Source organism: Lemur catta, chromosome 15 (assembly GCF_020740605.2).
Source record: "Lemur catta isolate mLemCat1 chromosome 15, mLemCat1.pri, whole genome shotgun sequence".
In the NCBI taxonomy this organism is placed as follows: Eukaryota; Metazoa; Chordata; class Mammalia; order Primates; family Lemuridae; genus Lemur; species Lemur catta.
Window position 1 is genome coordinate 9,314,978 of NC_059142.1, and position 20,395 is coordinate 9,335,372.

Genomic DNA, 20,395 nt, shown 5'->3' on the forward strand with positions numbered 1-20,395 from the left:
TTGGGGTGGTTAGACTTGCACCCCTTACTGACATTTGGAAACTGTTCCCTCCTCTATCAGGCTTCATTTCCCTCCAGTACTCATAGTTCAGAACCAATTAGGAGCCATCTCTCAGAGTCAGAGGTCTTTGATTAGGGTCGCTTGGAGCACAGGCCGTTAGCTGTGCAGAGTAGCTGGAATGAGTCTCCATGGTGAGAAGACTTGCGTTTTCTTCTGGTGCCCGCAAGCCACTCCAGCCAGCAGCTAGCGCCCACAAAGGCCAGCTGGGTGGCAGGCACGGGTGGGCCGTCAGCGGCATCCACCTTCATGCCCTAATGAGCTCCAGTCTGTCTTCCTTTAAAACGGCACCAATTCCCGAGGAAGCCTGCTTTTGCCGCCGGTGCATCTGCAGGTAGCGACTGGGGCGTGAAGCTCTTTCTGGTCGGCAGGCTGCTTTGTGTGAGATACTGAGCCTATTACTGACTGAGCTGGCAACTTGCAGCTCACTTCTGAACTTCTTCATCCACTTTGAGCACAAGAGAATGCTTGGTAAATTTGGTTATGAGGTTTTCTTCGGAGCGTAATAACTTCGGAAAATGCCAGGAACAATGGCATGAGGCATTTGGGTTCTTTGCAGCTTATTACTAAAGGAAGGCTAGGGAGGGTATTATATAGTATTTATTCTCTCTCTCACTTTCTCTCTCTCTCTCTTTTTTTTTTTTTGGCAATACCAAGTGTTGGCAAAACTCTCTTGTTTCCAGACTTCCGCCTCTGCAAAGGGAAATTGGCCAGGAAATCATCTAGAGGGGCTCTCACCCTACCAGGAGCCCCCGAGGAAGAGTGTTCTAGGTGAACAATCCACAGCTTGTCCTTCAAAAGTGTCTTCTAGGGTAGGATAATTGATATCATTATAGATATAAACTAGCAGAGAAAATCTAGGGTGTATTTCAAGATCATTAACCTTTAGGACTAAGAGAAGTAGCCCAACTCCTTCCTTTCACAAACAGGGACATTTGCGCACTAATTGGCCGTAACAGTGACCTGTGGCAGAGGGGGGAGGATCCCCAGTGTTCGGCTGCTGCACACAGACCGGAGCTGTTGCCCACAGTCTCATATCCTGCTTTGGGCACGTATTTCATTTCCAGTTTTTGTCAGATCACTTCACTTTCTTGGTGTCTCAGATAGCGTTTCTTTCCCAGCAAGTCCCAGTTGGATTTGGTCAAGTAGACGAAAACACATCTAGACCCAAAGAGTTTGAGACCTTTTCCTCTCTGGAGCCCAAAAGCGGTTTGGGGGAAAAATGCAGCAAAAACGCTTTCATGAAGATTTGTGGGTTTTTTTTTTTGTCAGGAGGTCTCGGTCATCTCTTTTGTTTGTATGGCTGGTGCTTTTGCAAGCTGAGCTGGACATTTAAATGCTTTGAAATTTCCCTTGTGGTGGTTTTCGGCTCTGTTACAAAAGATGTCCCGTGCATGGGTCATAGAACCACAGCGTTTGAGAGCTGGCAACCCCCTCATTTTACAGATGAGGAAACAGAGGCCCACAGAGGCTAAAGGAATTGCACACATTACAGCTGTTGCCTGGAAACGCAGCGTCTCTTTACGCCTAGGCCTGTGTGTTTTCTATTGATGTTGTGTTGTCCCGGGTTGGAGGTGGGATATCAGAGCGGCCCATGCTATTTTTATATTGCCGGCAAAGGGGGAGGAGGGAACGAAGCAACTTTCCTCAACAGCCCATCAGAAAGTGGACAGTTTGGATAAAATGTCTCTGTTAATCAAAAGCTGGTGAGCAGAGTTACTCAGGTTTTCTGGCTTGGAAGCCAGAAGCTGGAACCAGCTCTCAGGAACAGACTACCTGGCCCTTCTTAATTGTGTTGAATTAAGACCAGAGATACCTTGACATGGAACAAAATGTGGGGGCTTTCTCTGGGGTTCCCCAGTCCCCTCCTGGCGTCAAGTGGGGGAGGAAGCGCCTGCTTCCCTTGCTGCTTCTGGAGCGGTTCTCTGTATTTCAGGAGCAGCTGTGGGACTTCCCCCACTCCAGTCCCATGGCCCTAAAACACAGCGCAGGGCCTTTCGACACCTATTCCAAACCTCTGTCTGAGGCCAAAGAAGTGCTATTCAGTGGCACAGTTATGCTGGTTGATCAGTGCTGGGATTCTCCCAACAGATGCTGAAGAGTGGGCATCTCTCAGATCCTTGTCGTGCTGCATGGTGTCACTGAGCAGAGGCTGCCAAGCAAAAAGGACCAGCCGTCTCAGATACGCGGCGTGTGCTCACATCCACAGTATTTCTCGTTTCTGCATTTTCTCCTCTAGAACCCTATTAATTGGCCTTTCCCGCCTTACATTTGCACGGCAGATGCAACAACCATAAAAATCTCATCCTCCAGGGTCTGAGAAGTAAGGGCTCATGCAGGAAGATCTGCGAGCCCTACACTAGGCGTTTCTTTCTTACCCTCCCCTGCTTCCTCCCCCAGACGCTTCAAGGCTGTGAAATGGTGTCTGAGCCAGGAGGGGCCGTTCAGCTCATCCTTGCAGTTTGCAGGATCATTTGCAAATCTTTTCATCATGGAAACATGGAGACCCCATGTTTTCCAGCTTAGCAAGTTTCCCTTTGAGGGTTGACTTCCTGTGTCCTTGCTGCATGGACTACATTGTAATTACGGTCATCAGAATTCCTGGTTAACCAAATCACTGCATTTCTTGATAGGGTCAGAAAATACAGAGGCTATTGTTCTGTGTCCTCTCTCTGCCTGGTCCTGAGAAACATACCCAGTGAGTTGATTGGCCCTCAGGGAGGCTCTGGGGGCTTGCAGATGGATATCCAGGGTGGTCTACCATGAGCTAGGCAGGTCTGGAGTGTCCCAAGTGGTTCAGCCCCCAGGCCCACGGCTGGCAGCTGGGAGAAAACTCTCTTGGCCCTAATGTCTACCTCTCATGGTGGGTGCCAGTGACAGTCCAGTGTGAGGCTTCTTTCTGCCACTTGTGGACAGAAGACAGTGATGGGGTGTGGGGGCAAGTAACTGCTGCAGGTCAGGAACAACATGGCAGAGACTCCATGGGGACTGGAGTTGAGCCCACGTGAGTCACCCTCTGGGCATTTCTAGCTCTCATCCAGGGAGGCATGGAGGAGGCCATCGGACAGGAGCAAATGGGGGTTCACGCCAGTGAGATGTGGATTATTGCTGTCATCCACTGTGACCCCATCCATCTATGCTGAGCAGGGAAGCCCCAGGACACTTGGATCGTGCCTGGTTTGAAAGAGTCCTGGAGACATTTGCATGTAAGTGATTAAAGCCTCGTTTGGGAAGTTTCTGTTGTGGACTCAAAGAGGCAGCCCTGCTAACCAGGTGATTTCTAATAAGAAGGGTTTGAGGGTACACGTAGAGGGTTCTGCCAAAACCTCTGACAAATTTTGCAAACAGAAAAGTGGAAGAAATGGAGGGGATCCTCATGGCTCCCTTTGGCTTTGTGATGGTGAGAGCCGGAGGTGAGCCTCATGCCCTCACATGGGGGTCCAGACAGAGTGGCTCAGGGGACATGGACATGCTCGGACACAGGCCAGCAGTATCCACACATGCTTCTTTGAGGGCTTTTCTGAGCTTGGGCTCTGGCAACCCTTCGAGGGGTTACAAAGCCAAGCAGTGGTACAAATGAGGTCTTTGGAAAGGACCAGCTTCCTGCTGAGTTTTCTCTCCACCCACAAAGTGCTTTGGTCCCAACTTATCCACCATCATGGATTCCAGGGCTCGAGATTCCCTGCGGAAGCTGATTGCCCAGTAGCAGGTGGTGGAGGCGGGACGCACAGCGCTAGGGGCTTGGACGAGGTCGTCTGATAGGAGCAAATGGCCTCCAACAACTCTTCCCTTCTGTTGTGTTCCTTGTGTTTGGGAACCTGTCAGTCTCCAGGGAAGAGACAAGAATGGACGCTAGATGCCAGAGGACGGAGGATGGGAGGCACCTGGGTGGGTACCTGATAGCTTCCGTGGGAGGGACAAGAGGACACAGAGGACGTTCCTTCGTGGGGATGGGAGGGCAGAGCAATGTTCTGCACATGTCTGTCTCGGCGTCTTCACATACGGTCTCAGTACTTCTCCTGCCTCTCAATCTTTTCTGACAGTATCTGGAATTTGTGACACAGGTTATTATTTCATGTTTTAAAGACAGCATAATTGAGAATAGCAGCATGTACACGGGAGTCTATGACTCGATTTATAATTATATATGTATTTCCTTACAGTGCTTTCAGCGTTCGGCCTTGGTCCTCAGCACCCTGATTCCTTCATTCTTCCCCTTCCTCTGTCTTCGTCTTTCAGGCAGTTGGAGCCCATCCTTCAAGTGCTTTTACTAAGGATGACATATGAGTGGTATTTTCTGGGTCCTTGTCTGTAGAAGAATGTATTTCTGTCGCCTTCACTCGTGGAAGACTTCTTGGCTACCGATGAAGGTCTTGGTATTTTCCACATAATACACTGGAGGCGTCTTTTGAGATGTGGTTCCAGAGAAGTTTGAGACCAGCCTCGCTTTTATTCTTTCACTGGTCTTCCCACTTAGACGACTACAGGGCTTCTGTCCCCACCTTTGCTGTGCAAATATATTGCCAGGGCGCGTCTGCCTGCTGGTCTCTGGAACTCTGTCTGGCCTGAGCAATGTAGGACTTCCCGTGCTGCACAGCTCAGGGACATTTTTCCCCCATATCAGCCTCCGTTTATAGTTTCTTTTCTTCTGGTCTCCTCAGCAACACCCACTATCTATATCTTGGCTTGCTGTTTTGTCCTCTTGTTTGCATTTTTTCCCAATCCCTTTGTGCTCTGGGAATAAAAAATTCTTGTTTGTTTTGTACATAACTAATTCATGGGTTTTTTTTTTTTTGCAATACTAATTCTATGTTTTATTGCAACCAATGTGCATTTTCCTTCTGTTACAACCTTTCAAACTTGCCTACAATTGTTATCATTTCCTGTTCCTTTTTAATAGAATTTTGTTTTTCGAACCAACTTGTCTTTTTCTTCGCATTCGTTTTGTTCTCTCCTTATGATATTTTTGCTCTTGTAACACAGATGCCATATCTTCCTTCCATTTATTGAGATTGCGAAACGGTTTCCTGAAATGTTTCTTCTAGATGCTGTATGAGATCATGATTAGAAGTTTGTGTTTCTCTTGAGCTTTCTGGATACTGCCCCTCAATCTGTTTTGTGCAGTTAAAGAAACACTGTATATTACCTTGTCTCCCCCCAGTTTGTGCTGCTGTAACCAACTACCTGAGACTGGACAATTTATAACGAATAGAAATTTATTTCTCACAGTTCTGGAGATGGGCAAGTCCAAGGTCGAGGTACTGGCAGGTTCCTTCTCTGGTTCCAAGGTGGCACCTTGCTGTGTGTCCTCCACGAGGGAGAAGGCAGAGGGCAAGCTAGTGGATGCTGCACGAAGCCCCTTTTATAAGGGTCTTCGTCACATTCACGAAAGAGGAGCCCTCATGACCTGATCACCTCTTAAAGGCTCCTGCCACACTGACAACACCTCAGTCTTGGAGGGGACACGTTCAAACCATGGCAGAGTTCATTCGGCAGATCCACTGAGAGTTGGGATTTATTCGCAGGTGGGGCATGCGCCCCTCCTCTCCCCACACTGCTGTTTCCTGTCTACTTGTTTAGGGAAATACCCTCCTCAAATCTGTAGCCCAGTTCCTACTATAGTTCTCAGTTTTCATTCATTCATTCAATCATTCATTCAGTGTTCTGGGCACAGCACCGTGCTGAGACTGAAGTGGTGAACCAGAGGGATGTGGCCCGGCCTGTCTTCCTGAATCTCACGGCTTATTTCTCTGTTGATGTGATGGGTCTCCCTCCTTCTCCTCTTCCTCCTCCTCCTCCAGGCCAAGTCTCTGGACCTCTGACCTTTAGAAGAACATGAAGATGCTGCCGGGGTCCAGCCCATCTCCTATAAACACAGCTTGTGAAAACTACACTCCCAGAATGCACTGTGCCATTGCCAGGGGTCCCCTGCTTCCTCCCCAGCTATTTTCTGTGCATACAAATGTCTGACTATGGACAGAAAGGCTGCCAGGGCTGGGGAGAATAGTACTTCACCTGTGAGACAGAGGAAAGATGCCCGGTGTTCTTACAGACACAGACTCTGAGGCTGGGGACATCACTGTGGGCTGTGGGGCCCTCGTTCTTGATTTGTGTCTTAACCCACAGTCAGAGGAGATGATCACGCCTCGGGTAGCAGTTCTCTGCTCTGTGTAGGACTCTGCCCACCCTGAACACGTGTCCAGCAGAAAGGCGTGAGGCAGAAGCGACTGCCGGTCTCCAGCCCGGCCGGGTCTTGGTCTCCCTGGTGGTCCCTTGCAGCCCTGTCGGTAGCTGGTTGACTCCCCGTTGAGTGCGGAGCTGGCAGTGGGGGCCACTGCAGGACTACTCGGGGCGCAGAAGTAATGAAGTGACTCCCAGGGACTGAGGGCTTCCAGGCACACCCCTATGCCCTGGCTGCTTCTGGGTGTCCATCTGTCTACTTGGTTGGGGAAGGGAGAACTTGCTGGAGAGTCCTTTGTGGCGGAGCCTTCAAGCAGTGCCAATCACGGCACTGGGCTCATTAGCAGGCATTGCCATGGCAACGGGTCTGCCAGAAAGTGGCTCGTTAGGCTGACAACTTCAGAGATGTTATATATAGATCTGGGTGTGGGGGGAGTGGGGGTGTGGGGCCCTGTGGATATGCCTTTCTTTAGAGCTCCTATTGCTTCTGGGTCTTGGGTGTGAGAAGACGCAGAGTAGGAGACCTTAAAACTGTCTGATCTGGCTGCTAACGCGAGTGTCTGGAGACCACCCGTTAACCCCGGCAAGTCGCGTTTGCTCACAGCTTTAGGAGAAGGTAAGAGTCAGGTGCTGCCGGAAGCCTCCGGAGTACGGAAAGAGTCGCTCCCGTAGGTGGAGGTGGCACGGCGTTGAACTTGAACTTAGAATGGTGAAGGCTGTGGGAAGCAGAGTAGAGGGGCTGGGACTGCCTGGAGGCTGCAGAGACAGCGAGAGTCTCTCTAAAATAGTCTGTTTGAAGGGTTTGGGGCTAGGGGACAGGATCCTGTTCTTCACTAAGTAGCCATGCAGCTCAACACTGTCCTTTTTTACAAATCGTGCTTATAAAAATTTTATGATCTTGGTTTTCATTTCAGAAGTGATGTTTCCTCTCAGTTGCTGCCCCTAAAGCTGCAACGGAATGGTTCCAGAGTACACTGAGCATAGGACTCACCCAGGATATCTGTTAAAATGCAGACTCCCAGGCTGCAGGTTGATTTAGCGGTTGGATCAGGGCCTAGGAATGTGCAGCTTAGCTCACATCCAGGTGACTGATAGGTGTCCCATGGTGGCCACATTTTGAGCAACACTGCTGTAGGGGGATTTGTTTTTAATCTCTAGGCGACTTTGCCTGCCTGTTTGTTTTTTTTTAATTGGGGAATCAGCGGCCACCATTAAGAGGAGAATTTTTTTTTGGTTGTGTTGTTTTAAATAAGGAGACAAGGAAGTCAGCCTACAGCTAGGGAACGTGACGGCTTGGACGCGGGTGGTGATATTTTTGTACATCTCCTGGGAAGGCATATATGCTCACTTGGGGACTGTGACACAGGCAGGAGCATCAGGCGTGAGTTGTCATCCTCCTCAGGTGGAAGCTGAGATGCTGGGTGGTCCCAGTGAAGAAATGGAGCTGATTATGTGTGGCTGGGGAGAGATGTAGCCTGGCTTTAGGTGACTGGACAAAAGTCTCTGGAACAGAACTAATATTTTCAAGTAGTTTGTTTTTACCGTGTAATTAGCTGCGCAACATGGGGAAAGTTACTAAACCCTCTGAATCTTAGATTTCTGATTTTAAAATGGGAACAAATACCATCTGTGAGGCAGGCATGTTGTAAAGATTAGCTAATTGTCTAAAGCAACCTGGCGCAATCCTTGGGGCACTGTAGACATTTGGTAACTGGTAAAAGTTACTATTGATGGACGCAAGTGGGATCTGATTCAGATATTTCTTGAGTACCTGTTAGACTAGGGTTCTGAAGTGGTCTAGAAACCTCTTAATATTACATATGAAATAGGGTGAGTGTGTATGTGCACACACATGCACCTATTTTGGGAGGCACGAGATCCATAGTTTAGATTTCTGGAGGTAGGGCTTCCATATATAGTTGAGCAGGTTGTCTACTGAACAAGGGGACCCAGATGAGGGAGGAAGGAAAGGGACGGAAACCCGGCCTTGCACTCTTGCTGAGGGATGGCCCCTTCCAGAGGAAGAGGCAGGGTTTTGTAATTCTCGCAAAGACACCCTGTGCATTAGGTGAAGGATTTCTGAGTTGGAGGAAATCACTTTCATTTCCTCCCCCAACCCCTGCTGAACTTACTCCCTCTGATCTTACTCCCTCTAGGTGGGGTCCCCAACCCCCTGGGCTTGTGTCACCTCTGCTTCTCCTTGCTATTCCCATGGGAAAGAGCTGACAGAATTGAAGGAAAGAATCCACAGGACTAAAGAAGGGAAGGGAAGGATTTAATTTGGAAGGAAACTAATCAGAAGAATAAGTTTGGGAGAGACCTTAATTACTGGGTAGTTATTCCCACTGTATCCCCTTGGTGACTGGGGTGCGGGGAGCAGCTCTGCAGGAGGCCGACTGCTCCTGCCCCTCCATGGCCACAAAGGGTGAAGTAATGCTGGTGCTTTTGTCTTCTTAAATGAGGGCTTGAAGGTGGGGAGGTCTAACTTCTGCCTTCATCACATCTTTAGAAAAAAAAAATTTCGTGTTCTGGTAAAATACATAGAACATAAAAATTTACCATCAGTGACATTTATGCATTCACAATATTGTGCAGCCCTTACCACTGTCTAGTTCCAGAACATTGTCATCCCCCCAAAAGGAAAACTTGTACCATTTTCCCTCCCCCGGGCCCCTGGCGACCACTAATCTATCCCTGTCTCAATGGCTTTGTCCATTGTGGGCATTTCATGTCAGTGGAAGCCTACACTATGGGACCTTTTGTGTTCGGCATCTTTCACTCGGCAGAATGTTTTCAAGGTGTGTCTGTGCTGCAGCAAGTGTCAGCACTCCATTTCTTTTCATTTCTGGAATACTGTTCCACTGTATGGCCGTACTATGTTTTGTTCCTGCACTGATGGGCATTCAGGCTGTTTTCACCTTCTTGGCTGTAATGAATAAAGAACATCATATACCAGTTTTTGTTGAACATTTGTTTCCAGGTTTGAGTCTACACCCAGTTTTCTCCACATCTTCTGACTCCTGACTTGTTTCAGGGAAGCCACCAGGAGACACGTCTTTCTGAGAGGAGACAGGCAAAGGGACTGGGGCTGCGTGGGGAGCCGGCGGCCGAGAGCCGGACCTCTGGCCATGCGGGAGGGACGGGGAGGCCGCCTTTGACACATCAGCCGAGTAAGAAAATAGGCCATGTTGGCCCGGGCACCCTCCCTCTCCCCTCTTCCGGCACCTCGTTGCCCTCCTAGCTCGGTACCGAGGTGCCTCCCACCTTCTGTAGGTGCCCCCAATTCCTAGTTGGAGGAGACCTCAGAGCAGTTATTGCATCTCCTGGACTGTCAGTATCCTCACATGTTCTGACCCAACAGGGTTATTTAGATAAATCAACCAGAGTGATTCTAAAGAGAAAAGCACCTTGCATCTGGCCAGGGGACGGGCACCACGATCACTCTTTCATAGCTGGGCACCAAGTGTCCGAGGGTTCGGCTCACTCGGTCTCCAGTCCTGTACTGAGCGGCCTCCTCCCTGCCAGCCTCCTCACCAGAGCACGTTAGCCAACATCTTAAGGCATTAACCTCCCCACCAGGGGTCGGCATTTCAAGTCCTGGTAGTCTTGGAAACAGAAACCTCAGAGAAGTGGCTATTGATGGTGACATTTTAGACGCAGCGATGCTGAGGCTGAGGCAGATGTCGGTGCACTCTCCTGAGCGTCACAGCACCGTGGACAGAGGCTGGGAAGCACCACGCCTTCCACCGGGAACCCCCACCCACTGAGCCTTCCTGGGGACAGGCACTCTCCTAGGTGCCAGGTCTGATGTTGTTGATCTCCCAAACGTCTTCCACATCCTGGCTGATATAATTATCCTCCGCTTTGTGGCAACAGCCTGGTTGAGTCATTGGCCTGTGGTCACGTGGCTGCCAAGTGGCCAAGTCGGGACTGGCACTGAAGCCTGTTTTTGCTGTGCCTCCGGGTCCCCCTCTCTGCAGCCCGTTTCTAGCCATGTCAATCTCTGACCCTTCTTAATACCCTTTGACAACTTCTCATTTCCTCCCGGGTTATTTGGACAAGCACCAGTCTAGTCTAACCATATTTGATTGAAGAAGAAACTAAAATATTTCACTCAAGGAGAAGGTACCTGGCATCTTACCCCTCTGGTTCTAGGATACTTCTCTATTCAATCAAATACTCATTCTCAACACTCTTGTCCCCCCACACACACACACCCCTAACCCCACTGGCCCAAATGTGCATCTCCTGTACATAGGATACGCCACATGCATACACACACACACACAGAAACACACACACACACACAGACACACACACACACACACAGACACACACACACACACACACTTTACTCATTATAAGACTATTTGTCTTGCGTGGATTTGGGCCCTCTTCCAATCCAGCAAAGGCCAGAGCCGTGTGTGAGGCCCAGGTAAACCGCTCAGGTGTGTACTTGTGCTCAGTGGGCCTGGTCTGCTAAGGAAATGGCAGCTTGGGAGCCTAGCGGGACACCAGCCTGGCTGCTGTCCACCTCGCTGTCACCTGCTTGCCTAGAAGACAGTCTTCCCTACAGAATGAAAGAGGCGCTGTGGGTTAGCAGGAGACAGACACATCCAGGGCATAGGGGAAAGCTTTTAATTAAGTTGTGAAAATTCATAATGAAACATACACTTCGGCTACACAATGGGCCAGAGCGGGGCCGTGTTTACTCAAAATCCCAGGAGTGGCTTGCTCGGATTTACTCGTTCCCCCTGCTGACATGCAGGGCACCACGTGGTTTTGCAGCCTTCACAAAGCCCGGGAGCAGCCTGGGTGCCATGTCTCTGCTGTTCCCTCTCCATCTATTGTCTTGTCTTCCAAAGCAGGAGTCACCAGTGCACGTGGCTGGGGATGCTGAGGACGTTTGGGAGCTGATTACCTGTGATGCTTCTGAATAGGCCCTGGCTGTGCTGAGAAATTCACAGCCACTTTCTCCGTGGGGCTCAAATTCTGATCTGAGTCAATTTACTGTCTTCAAAAGGCACAAGTGATCGTGTGGGCTAATTTGGACCCTCTGTCCTTATTTTTAAATGTTCTTTAGCTAATAAGTTTTATTTTGAGGTTTACTGGGGAAAATTTAGAGGGAACAGATAAGTAGAAAGGAAAGAATAAAAATTGCCCGTAACCCCACTGCCTGGGGAGAACCACTGTTTTTGCATCTCTAATTTCTCTATATGTCATATGTATTTTTCTCTCATTCTTTAAAATGAAAAACAATGTTGTACATGGTTAAAAGAATTAAACTGCATGTAAGTGCATACAATGGAAAGTCAGTGTCTGTTCTGTCCCCGAGTGCTAGGCCTTTTTGCCAGAGGGATTTGGACGCTTGATGAGAAAAGCTGCTTGTAGCTCTTCCTGGCTTCTCGGGAATTATGGTGGAACGCTTTGCGTCTCCACTTGCATGAATTACCTGTGCTAGGTTTGCACAGCAGGCCCGGGGTCTCGTCTGCTGCTGTGCTCGGTGGTCCCGGGAATTTCAGTCCTCAGATTCCACAGCAGGAGCTGGTGGAAGTGACAGGGCCCCTGGAAAGTGCAGCACCCCTGTGAGTGATTTTCTAGGGGGCTGACAAGAAGCAAGTCCAGCTCTGTTAGCTGACTGGCGTTTCCCTGTGTGCTCCTGGGGAAGCTGTCCCCTGTGCAGTGGCCCTGCAAGCACAGGTGCTTGTCACCCCTCATGCCCATGCAGCCCCTGAGATCACACATGCGCTGCCTGTGACCTCCCCCCAGGGGGTCTGTGGGCCACGCACTCTCCAACGTCCAACTATTCTAGGGTGACTTCACCAGCCCCTGACTTCCTGGTTTAAAAACACTTGCAAAAATGCCAGATGGATGTGACTTTCTCTTTCCTCCCCCACAGAAGCCTGGAATGGTACCCCCTCCGCCAGGAGAAGAAAGCCAGACTGTCGTCCTTCCACCTGGCTGGCAAAGCTACCTGTCCCCTCAGGGCCGGCGCTACTATGTCAACACGACCACTAATGGTGAGTCCCACTCGGGGGAGCATCCTGCACAGCCCCCCGGGCCTCTGTCTCTCTGGAGGGGCAGTTTTCTCCTCCCTCCTCCACCCATCTGTTTTGGGGCTTTTTCTTCATAAATCTGTGCCCAGGGGCTGCAGTAGAGTCTTGCTGTCCCCACAGTGCTGAGTGGTAGGGGTCCCAATCTGGGTCTGTGATCCTCGGAGTTATCTTCAGAGGGAAGGCTGCCCTTCAGGGTTTGGTCATCCTCAGAACCTCACACCGGTCCTGGGCATCTTTGTTGAACACAGTCTCACTGTCTGGGGCAATGGGATCCCAGAAGGTTCGATGGTCAACAGCTGGTTTAAATCAAGGTAACCAGGTTAAACTACTGCATGATTTCTTGGAACTTTGAATGTGCTAATGATACTGAAGCTCTGAAACCGGGATTGCAAATGTGAGGTTTCCCTAATTTCAGCACAACATCTTTTTCTCTTTCCTTAAGTATCTCTCACTGGCTGATATTTCTCAGAATGTTCTTTGGGAAATGCTGGGGCTACTTGTGGATTATTTATCCCATCAGATAGCACAGGTTCCATGTGCATGTCCCAGCTGAGTAGGACCACACCTCAGTGCCCACAATTATGATGGATTTCCCAGGCCCTCGAACGACCCCAGGATGCCCGGATATAAGCTGGGGATGGTTTATAAAATGGGGTGCACAGTGTGGCAGGGTCTGCAGCAAGGTGAGCAGGGGGCACCGTTGCAGGCTGTGGTCCTGGGCAGGGCAGGCAAACCAGCTAATAGCCCAGGGTCTACACCTCCATGACTCCCCGAGGAAATTACCATGAGAGAAGTGGGAGGATGAAAAGCAAGGAAGGATGGATTTGGTAGGAATCATAGATGTGCGTGCCAAGGCAGAAAGTAAAATTTTACCCAAATCCACCTGCTGGCTCAGCCTCGGCCTCTCACTTCTCTCACCTGTGTCCACCTGACTTCATGGCCACCTCTGCCTACCTGAGGGGATCACTGAAATGTCTTAGATTACAAGCCTGCAGCGAGAGGGTCCTGGTGACAGGAGCAGCTGCTGGTTAGCAGAGACACAAAGAGGGCAGCTGACAGCTGCCACTCTGGGCTGTTGGCTTATTCGTATCCCCTGGCAACCTGACCCTCCTTGGGCTCAGAAGAGGGGGTCTAGTTGAAGAAGTATCAGAGTTTCTAGGAAAAGGGAAGTGGGACAGTTTCTGACCGTTCTGACCTTACGCTTCCTCAAAGCAAACACATGAGCAGCTCTGCACTGTTGCCCGAGACTTGAGGTTTCAGAGGAGGGTGTGTTTACACGCAGCACCCCATCTGCAATCTGCAAAATGCAGAATTGGGACCACAGGGTCCTGAGATCAACAAGAGTTTGGATCCCCTCTTGTCCCGAATTAGCTGCTCTATTGCCAAGGGGAGTGTGGGAAAGAAAAAGAGGCTGTCTAAAATCAGCATCTTTTTTCAAAATTTTTTTTTTATCTTTTTTTAAAAACTTAGAGAATAACATACTTTCAAGTTAAAAACTCTACTGTTGTAGCATGAAAGCAGCCACAGACAATGGGTAAACAAGTGAGTGTCGCCGTGAGCCCATAAAAATTTATTTATGGATACCGAAATGTGAATTTCAGATAACTTTTACATGTTATGAAATATTCTTCTTTTGATTCCTTTTCAATTGTTTGACGATATAAAAGATGATCTTAGTTGGCGAGTTCACTGCCCATGTGTTGATGGGGGGGGCCAGGCTGGCCCACAGGCCGTAGTGTGACCCTGCTCTGGCCCAGCTGTCAGCTCCAAGAGGACCGACCCTACTTAGCCTTCTCCTTTTCTTTTACACTGAGGGTAGTTCTAGCTCCTTGGTCTTTCATTCTAGATACATGCCAGTTTTATCCATTAGTTGTTTCATTCATTGTTTATCTGTTTGTTTGACTGAATCATTCATCCAATACATCCTTATTGATCCTCACATGTGTACCAGGCAGAGTGAGTGTTGGATGCTGGAGATGTAAGAAGAGCAACCAAGCAGTCCTCACCCTCAAAGTGCTTCTGTTATTGCAGTGGAAGCAGATTTTCAATGAATACCTATTTGATTACAATCATGAGAAGGGCTGTGAAGAAGTCCAGGGTGTTTTAAGTGCATGTGACAGACCCTGGGGAGTCAGGGGAGGCTTCCTGGAGGAGGACGAGGAGGAGGCGGTATCTTTCAGCTGGGTGGGAAGGATGAGGAAGGGATTGGGATGGGAAATGCCTTGCTGACAGCCAAGAGTCAGTCTTATTTAATGCAGGCCTTGAACGTCATATTAGGGATTTTGCTCTGTGGCCTAAAGAGAAGGGAGCTGCTGTCTTTCTGCCTCTCCCCTGGAATCCTTTCGTAGGCCTGTTTCTATTTGGTGTTTTTAAGGTTTTTGAATCCGACTGCCTGTCTGCAGGAAAGTGTCTATCGGAGTAGCCACTCATTCTTCTCTTACCTCCTGACTCGCGGAGGCGCCTGAGTTTGTGCCCCCTCACCGCGGGGCCGGCTGCAGACACCCTTCTGCCCACACCCTGCGGAAGCCCCTCCTCCCCGCTCCAGGTGGCAGTTCACGGCACGCCAGGCCCACTGCCCGGGAAATGTGGCCCTTGTGTTAAGCAAGCCATTCCTGTCTGTCTGCCTTCATTCCAGATAGTTCCAGTTTCCCTCCCTCAATCCCTCATTTCTTCTTTCCTAGCAAGCGCTTAAGCGTCCTAGGTGTTCTGTCCCCGTTTTCACACCACATACGCAGGTAACCGGTTGAGAGTCTAATTTACATTCGCGTTACCTTGCCCCAGCTAATCAGCTTATTTCCACATCCACTGAGGATTTTATGAATGAGCTTGTCACGATCTGACCACTGCACCGGGCTCAGGGAATGCAAAATCAAACAAGATGCCGTCTCTGCTTTCAGAGACTGCAGTTCTAATGGGGCCAGAGAAACATATAAACCGATAAGTGTTATGGATATTAGCACGGAAATCTGGGGGCTTAAGGAAGGGTTTGGTAAACTCTATCTGGGTATCAACTGCATCTTTGAGGAGGGGCCTCTTAATTCAGGCATCCCAAGCCCAGGTTTCAGCACGAGCAAAGGCAGGGCAGCAAGAGAAAGGCTAATGTGTTGTGTGGCATTGGTAAGGAACAAGAGGTGACAGAGAGTCAGGGGTCTGATGTACAAAAGGCCCCCGAGGCATTTTGAGGGGTCGGATCTTTGTCCTGTGGGCAGTGGGAAGCCCGGGAAGTTTCTAAGCAGTGGCATGACATGATCGGAATATTGTGGCCAGGTTACTGTGCAGCACGGTGAAGGCTTTAAGCATGGAGCCCAACAGACTAAATGAGAAAAGAAATAATGAGGTCAAACTCCAATTCTACAGCAGTGGCTGGAGCGGAGGAGGTAGAATCTGTCAGACAGGATGTGGCAAGTCAGGGATAGGGAGCGCTCAGATTCCTTCTGGTTTTCTGCCTCATGTGATGGAGCCATGCAGTGAGAATGGGGTATACAGTTCTGAAGGGAGAAAATGAGTTGATGATGAGTGTATAGTTCTTGGGGGATATTCAGGGAGAGATGGCTGGCATGTATGCATAAATGGATTCATGAATTTGGGGATATCTGAGCTAGAGACTGGAGCTTGGGGAGCCATGTGGTACAGGGCCTGGCATGCAGAGATCAGAGTGGATTTCATCCCTCCTTGTCCCCTTGTGCAGTGACCAACCTGCACAACCATACCTGGTGGTCCAGGATATGCATTTCATCAGCAGAAAGATGAAGTCATGAGGATGCAGAAGATCACCCAGGGCAAGCCTGTAGGAGGGAGCCTTGCAGTGTAAGGTTTAAGGGAGCGGCCAAGGAGACTTCAAAGGAATTGTCTGAGATATGAGGAACCTCAGAGGAGGTAGTGTCATAAAAGGAAAAGGAGAAAAGATTGTCAAGGAGGGGAAGCCAGAGCCAGACTGAAATATAGATCAGATTGATGGTTGGGGTGATATTTTAAATCACTGGGGAAAGCATGGATTATTTAGTAAACAGTGTTGGGCCAGATGGTTACCAGGAAGTTTCAGTGGGTAAGCTAATGCAGTAATGCCATTGCTTTCATGTAAACTCACCAACACCACCAGAGCATGCTCCGTGAGACTTTGGGAAGTCCCCTTCTCACTTATTCCCCCACAGCTTGTGGCTCTCCAGAGGATTTCATCATGCAAAGTGGCCTTCCGTTCAGCCCCAGGAACTCTAGGGGTTCTGGTATCAGGAAATTGCTTGTCTCGTACTCTCTAGGAAAGTGCTCCATTCCCACCAAACGTTGACTCTGTTGCTAAAAGTTGGGGTTGTGTTTAGTTCATGGATAGTGAGCCATTATCAGTAGCCTCTAGTGTTAAGGGGACTGTCTTAGTCTGTGTGAGCTGCTATAACACAATACCATGGGCTGGGTGATTTATAAACAATAGAAATGTATTGCTCACCGTTCTGGAATCTGGGAAGTCCAGGATCAATGCCAGCAGATTTGGTGTCTGGCGAGGGTCTGCTTTCTGGTTCATAGAGGGCTGTTTTCTTGCTGCATTCTCACAGGGTGGAAAGGGCAAACAAGCTCCCTTTGATCTCTTTTATAAAGACACTAATCCCACCAGGGTTATCATGACCTAATCACCCCCCAAAGGCCCTTCCTCTTAGCACTGTCACATTGGGGATTAGACTTCAACATTGGGGATTAGAATTTGGGAAGGACACAAACATTCAGACCATAGCAGACACTTCTTACTTACACAACAAATGATCGCATTTTAAGAGATACAGCACAACATTGTTCCATTTATAATCAGAAGGCCAGGTATGCATGCTTAATCACTTAACAGTGATATGGTCATAGGCACTCAGGTTCTTTTTGGAGAGATGCCAACCTTTTAGATATTGTTTAGGAAACATTTTACCATTTGGACATTGTAGGAGTATTTGAAGCCAGTGTTGAAGTCTAAGATTAGTTTCATTTAATGTACGAGTCAGTATTTCACCTTGTATTTATTTATCTTTGTATACTCTAAATCCAGTAGTTTTATTTATTTTACCTACATCTTTTATTTTGAAGGAAAAAGGATCATTTGTGATGGTATCTTAGCCCTTTTTTAATGGAAAGCAGAGCCTGAGGCAAGGGTTAAGTGTTAACACCTTATTTAGGAGGTGTCAGCCCAGAGCTGTGAGAGTGAGTATGAAGGGAAAAGGAGGCCAAAGAAGATGCCAGTGATGCTAGCTAGTGTTTGACCATGAAATGCAGCGAGACCTGGCAGGTCACTCAGCAGGTGTGTTCACTTCTCCAGAAGGGTCGCAAAAAGGAGCCATAGGGGTCCCTTGGAGTCCACAGGGAAGCAGAGATGTTTTATCTGCCCACCTCCTTCTTGTCTTCTGTTTCCCACTGGCCAAGCTTTCTCCTCTTGAAGAGCTATTTCCCTGCACTTTTGGGTTGTATCGTTTGACTTCCAGCAGCCTCTCAGAAAGCCTGATTCCAGCCCCAACAGAGTGATGCTTCATTGAAGCCCAAGGTGGGTGGTCAACAGAACATGAGCGAGATACTAACCGGAATATTAATAGAAGGTTGCCATTGATGGAAACCTGAGGAAGAGTCCAATGCAGAGACTCTTCCAGAACTGAGTGCTGTGGTGCATGTTTGGCTCCAGTGTCAGACCCTAATGACTTGATCACTCATAAAAGTGGGTTACAGTGATGCTTACTTGATGGTCATCCTGGGGGGAACCTTCCAAATCATCTAACGCAGGGGTTGGCAAACTACAGCCCATGGGCCTGATTCAACTCCGAGCCTATTTTGGTAACTAAAGCTTCGTTGAAACACAGCTGTCTGTCCCCTTTGTTTACGTATGTCTACAGCTGGTTTTGCACTGCGAAGGCAGAGTTGCATATACCCAACTTAGAATGCTTCGACTTACAATTTTTTCAACTTCACGATGGTACAAAAGCAATATGCATTCAGTAGAAGCTGTATTTCAGTATTCAATAAATGACATGAGATATTCAACACTTTGTTACAAAATAGGCTTTGTGTTAGATGATTTTGCCCAGCTGTAGGCTAATGGATGTGTTCTGAGCACATTTAAGGTGGACTAGGCTAAGCTATGATGTTCAGGAGGTTCGATGTATTAAATGTATTTTCAACTTAGGACGGGCTTATCGAGATGTAACCCCGTCATAAGCTGAGTAGTGTCTGTAGTTGCAGTAGAGACCATGTGACCCATAAAACCTTAACTATTTACTGCCATCTGGCCCTTAACATAAAGTTTGATAATCTCTGGTCTAAGAAATAGACCCCATTCATTTCACACATATGGAGGTGGAGTCCCCGTGCGGGAAGGGAGCTGGCTGTGACCGGCCCCCAGGCTTCTGATCTTTTTCTTTTTTTGCCTCAGTATTCAGAAGGATGGGCATGGGTGGTGGTCACTTAATTTGAAATAAGAATAACTGAGTTAACAGGTTAGAAAATCATCTGAAATAACAATTATGTTTAAGGGAAGCCTATTCATCTTGTTAGAGCATCAACCTAAACCCAGGAGAACTGGGAATTGTTCTTAATCTTTTTTTTTTTTTTTTTTAAGGCTAGTCAAGTGAAACGGTGGGAGTCGAAAAGGAACAAAGGAATCTGTAACTGGTCTTAAGCTCTTTTGACAAAGAATCTATGTCTGTAAATGTTTTATTATGTTTGTGAGTTAAGCTTGGAGGACTAAACCGGGATTTGAGCTTTTGGGTTCATTTGCCAAATAGCAATTTTCTTAATTTCTTGTTTTAATTTTTCTTTAAATGAGTGGATTCCCATTTAACTTTATTACACCAGGAACTAATGTGAGTTTCTAGAGAAGTTTTCCAGTTAGAACACTTTTACAAAGGATTCTTTGAGCTCTTCTTTGTTACAAATAATTGGATCCTTTTCTAACTCCCCAAGTAGAACAGCACAGTCCTGATAATTCTCTGTTAATAAAAGTTGCCCTGAGAAGGTTCTACATCCAAAAACACCCATCTATTTTCTTCTGTCCATCTGTGTTAGACAAATGTGAGACTAAGAAGATGTTTGTATTTGGCACATTTGGTCGATAACGTTAGGTATTGTGTGTACATGTGTGTATGTGTGTGTATTTGAGCGAGAGAGTGTGTGCAAGTGAGTGTGTCAGCCTCATTTATATAAAGCTTCATTTTGGCTTTATTTTTTTCTTTAATGGACTCTTAATGGAAGGTCTTAAAGCTTAGTATTAATCTGCTTCTGTGTGGGTTTTGTTTTCTCTTCCAAGGCATCCATTTGAATTCATTATATTTAGGTAATGCTTAAGTGCATAACACACCCCTCATTTTTCACCAGTTTTTAAGACCAGTAATCTCTCTTTTGTGGTAAACGCCAGGTGAGTTAGAGAGTCATTCACACGGCCAGTGAGTTGAAGACCCATAAAAGTGGAAAGACAAAAGAGACAGATTTTATTGTTTGCTCTATTCTATAATAGAAAGTTGAGTTACTTGCAAAAGACTGCCTATTGTTGAACAATGTGCGAATGTCCCTCATCGGCTGTTAGGTGGAGTCACCGATTAGCAGCACATCGTTCAGATATGGAAGTGGAACAAAAGGGAACGTGTGGAATGCGACCCAGCAATTCCACTCCTACTTGTACACCCAAGAGAACTGAAAACACACGTTCACACAGACACCCATGCGTGTCTGTCCAGGGCAGCATTCTTCATAATGGCCTCCCCAAATGTCTATCCGCTGAGGAATGGGTGGACAAAATGTGGTGTGTTCATACCTTGGCATAGTATTCAGCCACAGAAATGAATGTGATACTGACTGATACCTGCTACAACATGGATGAACCTTCAAAACATCATGCTAAGTCAAAGAAGCTAAGACACAAAATGCCACGTGCTGTGTGATTCCATTTATAAGCAATGCCTAGGATAGGAAAACCCACAGAGACAGAAAGTAGAGTGGCGGTTGCCAGGCTGGGGCAGGGGTGAATGCAGAGTGCTGCTAATGGGAACAGGGTTTCTTTTTGAGACCATGAAAATGTTCTAAAATTAGATAGTGGCGAAGGTTACACAACTCTGTGAATATACTAAAAAATATTGTATTATATGTTT

The 20,395-nt window shown here is 47.9% G+C and overlaps 1 protein-coding gene across 7 annotated transcripts in view; it reads left to right on the forward strand.

The window, feature by feature from the left end:
- The window catches only part of GAS7 (growth arrest specific 7), a 215,244-nt gene that overhangs the window by 122,560 nt on the left and 72,289 nt on the right, over window positions 1-20,395 (forward strand). For 4 of the 7 annotated variants that reach the window (XM_045525988.1, XM_045525989.1, XM_045525990.1 and 1 more), the window contains one exon: window positions 12,137-12,257. In XM_045525988.1, coding sequence (XP_045381944.1) covers window positions 12,137-12,257 — 121 coding nt within the window. Of the gene's footprint in view, window positions 1-12,136; window positions 12,258-20,395 lie in introns of those variants that run through there. The other 3 variants (XM_045525992.1, XM_045525995.1, XM_045525993.1) reach the window with 3 other exon arrangements.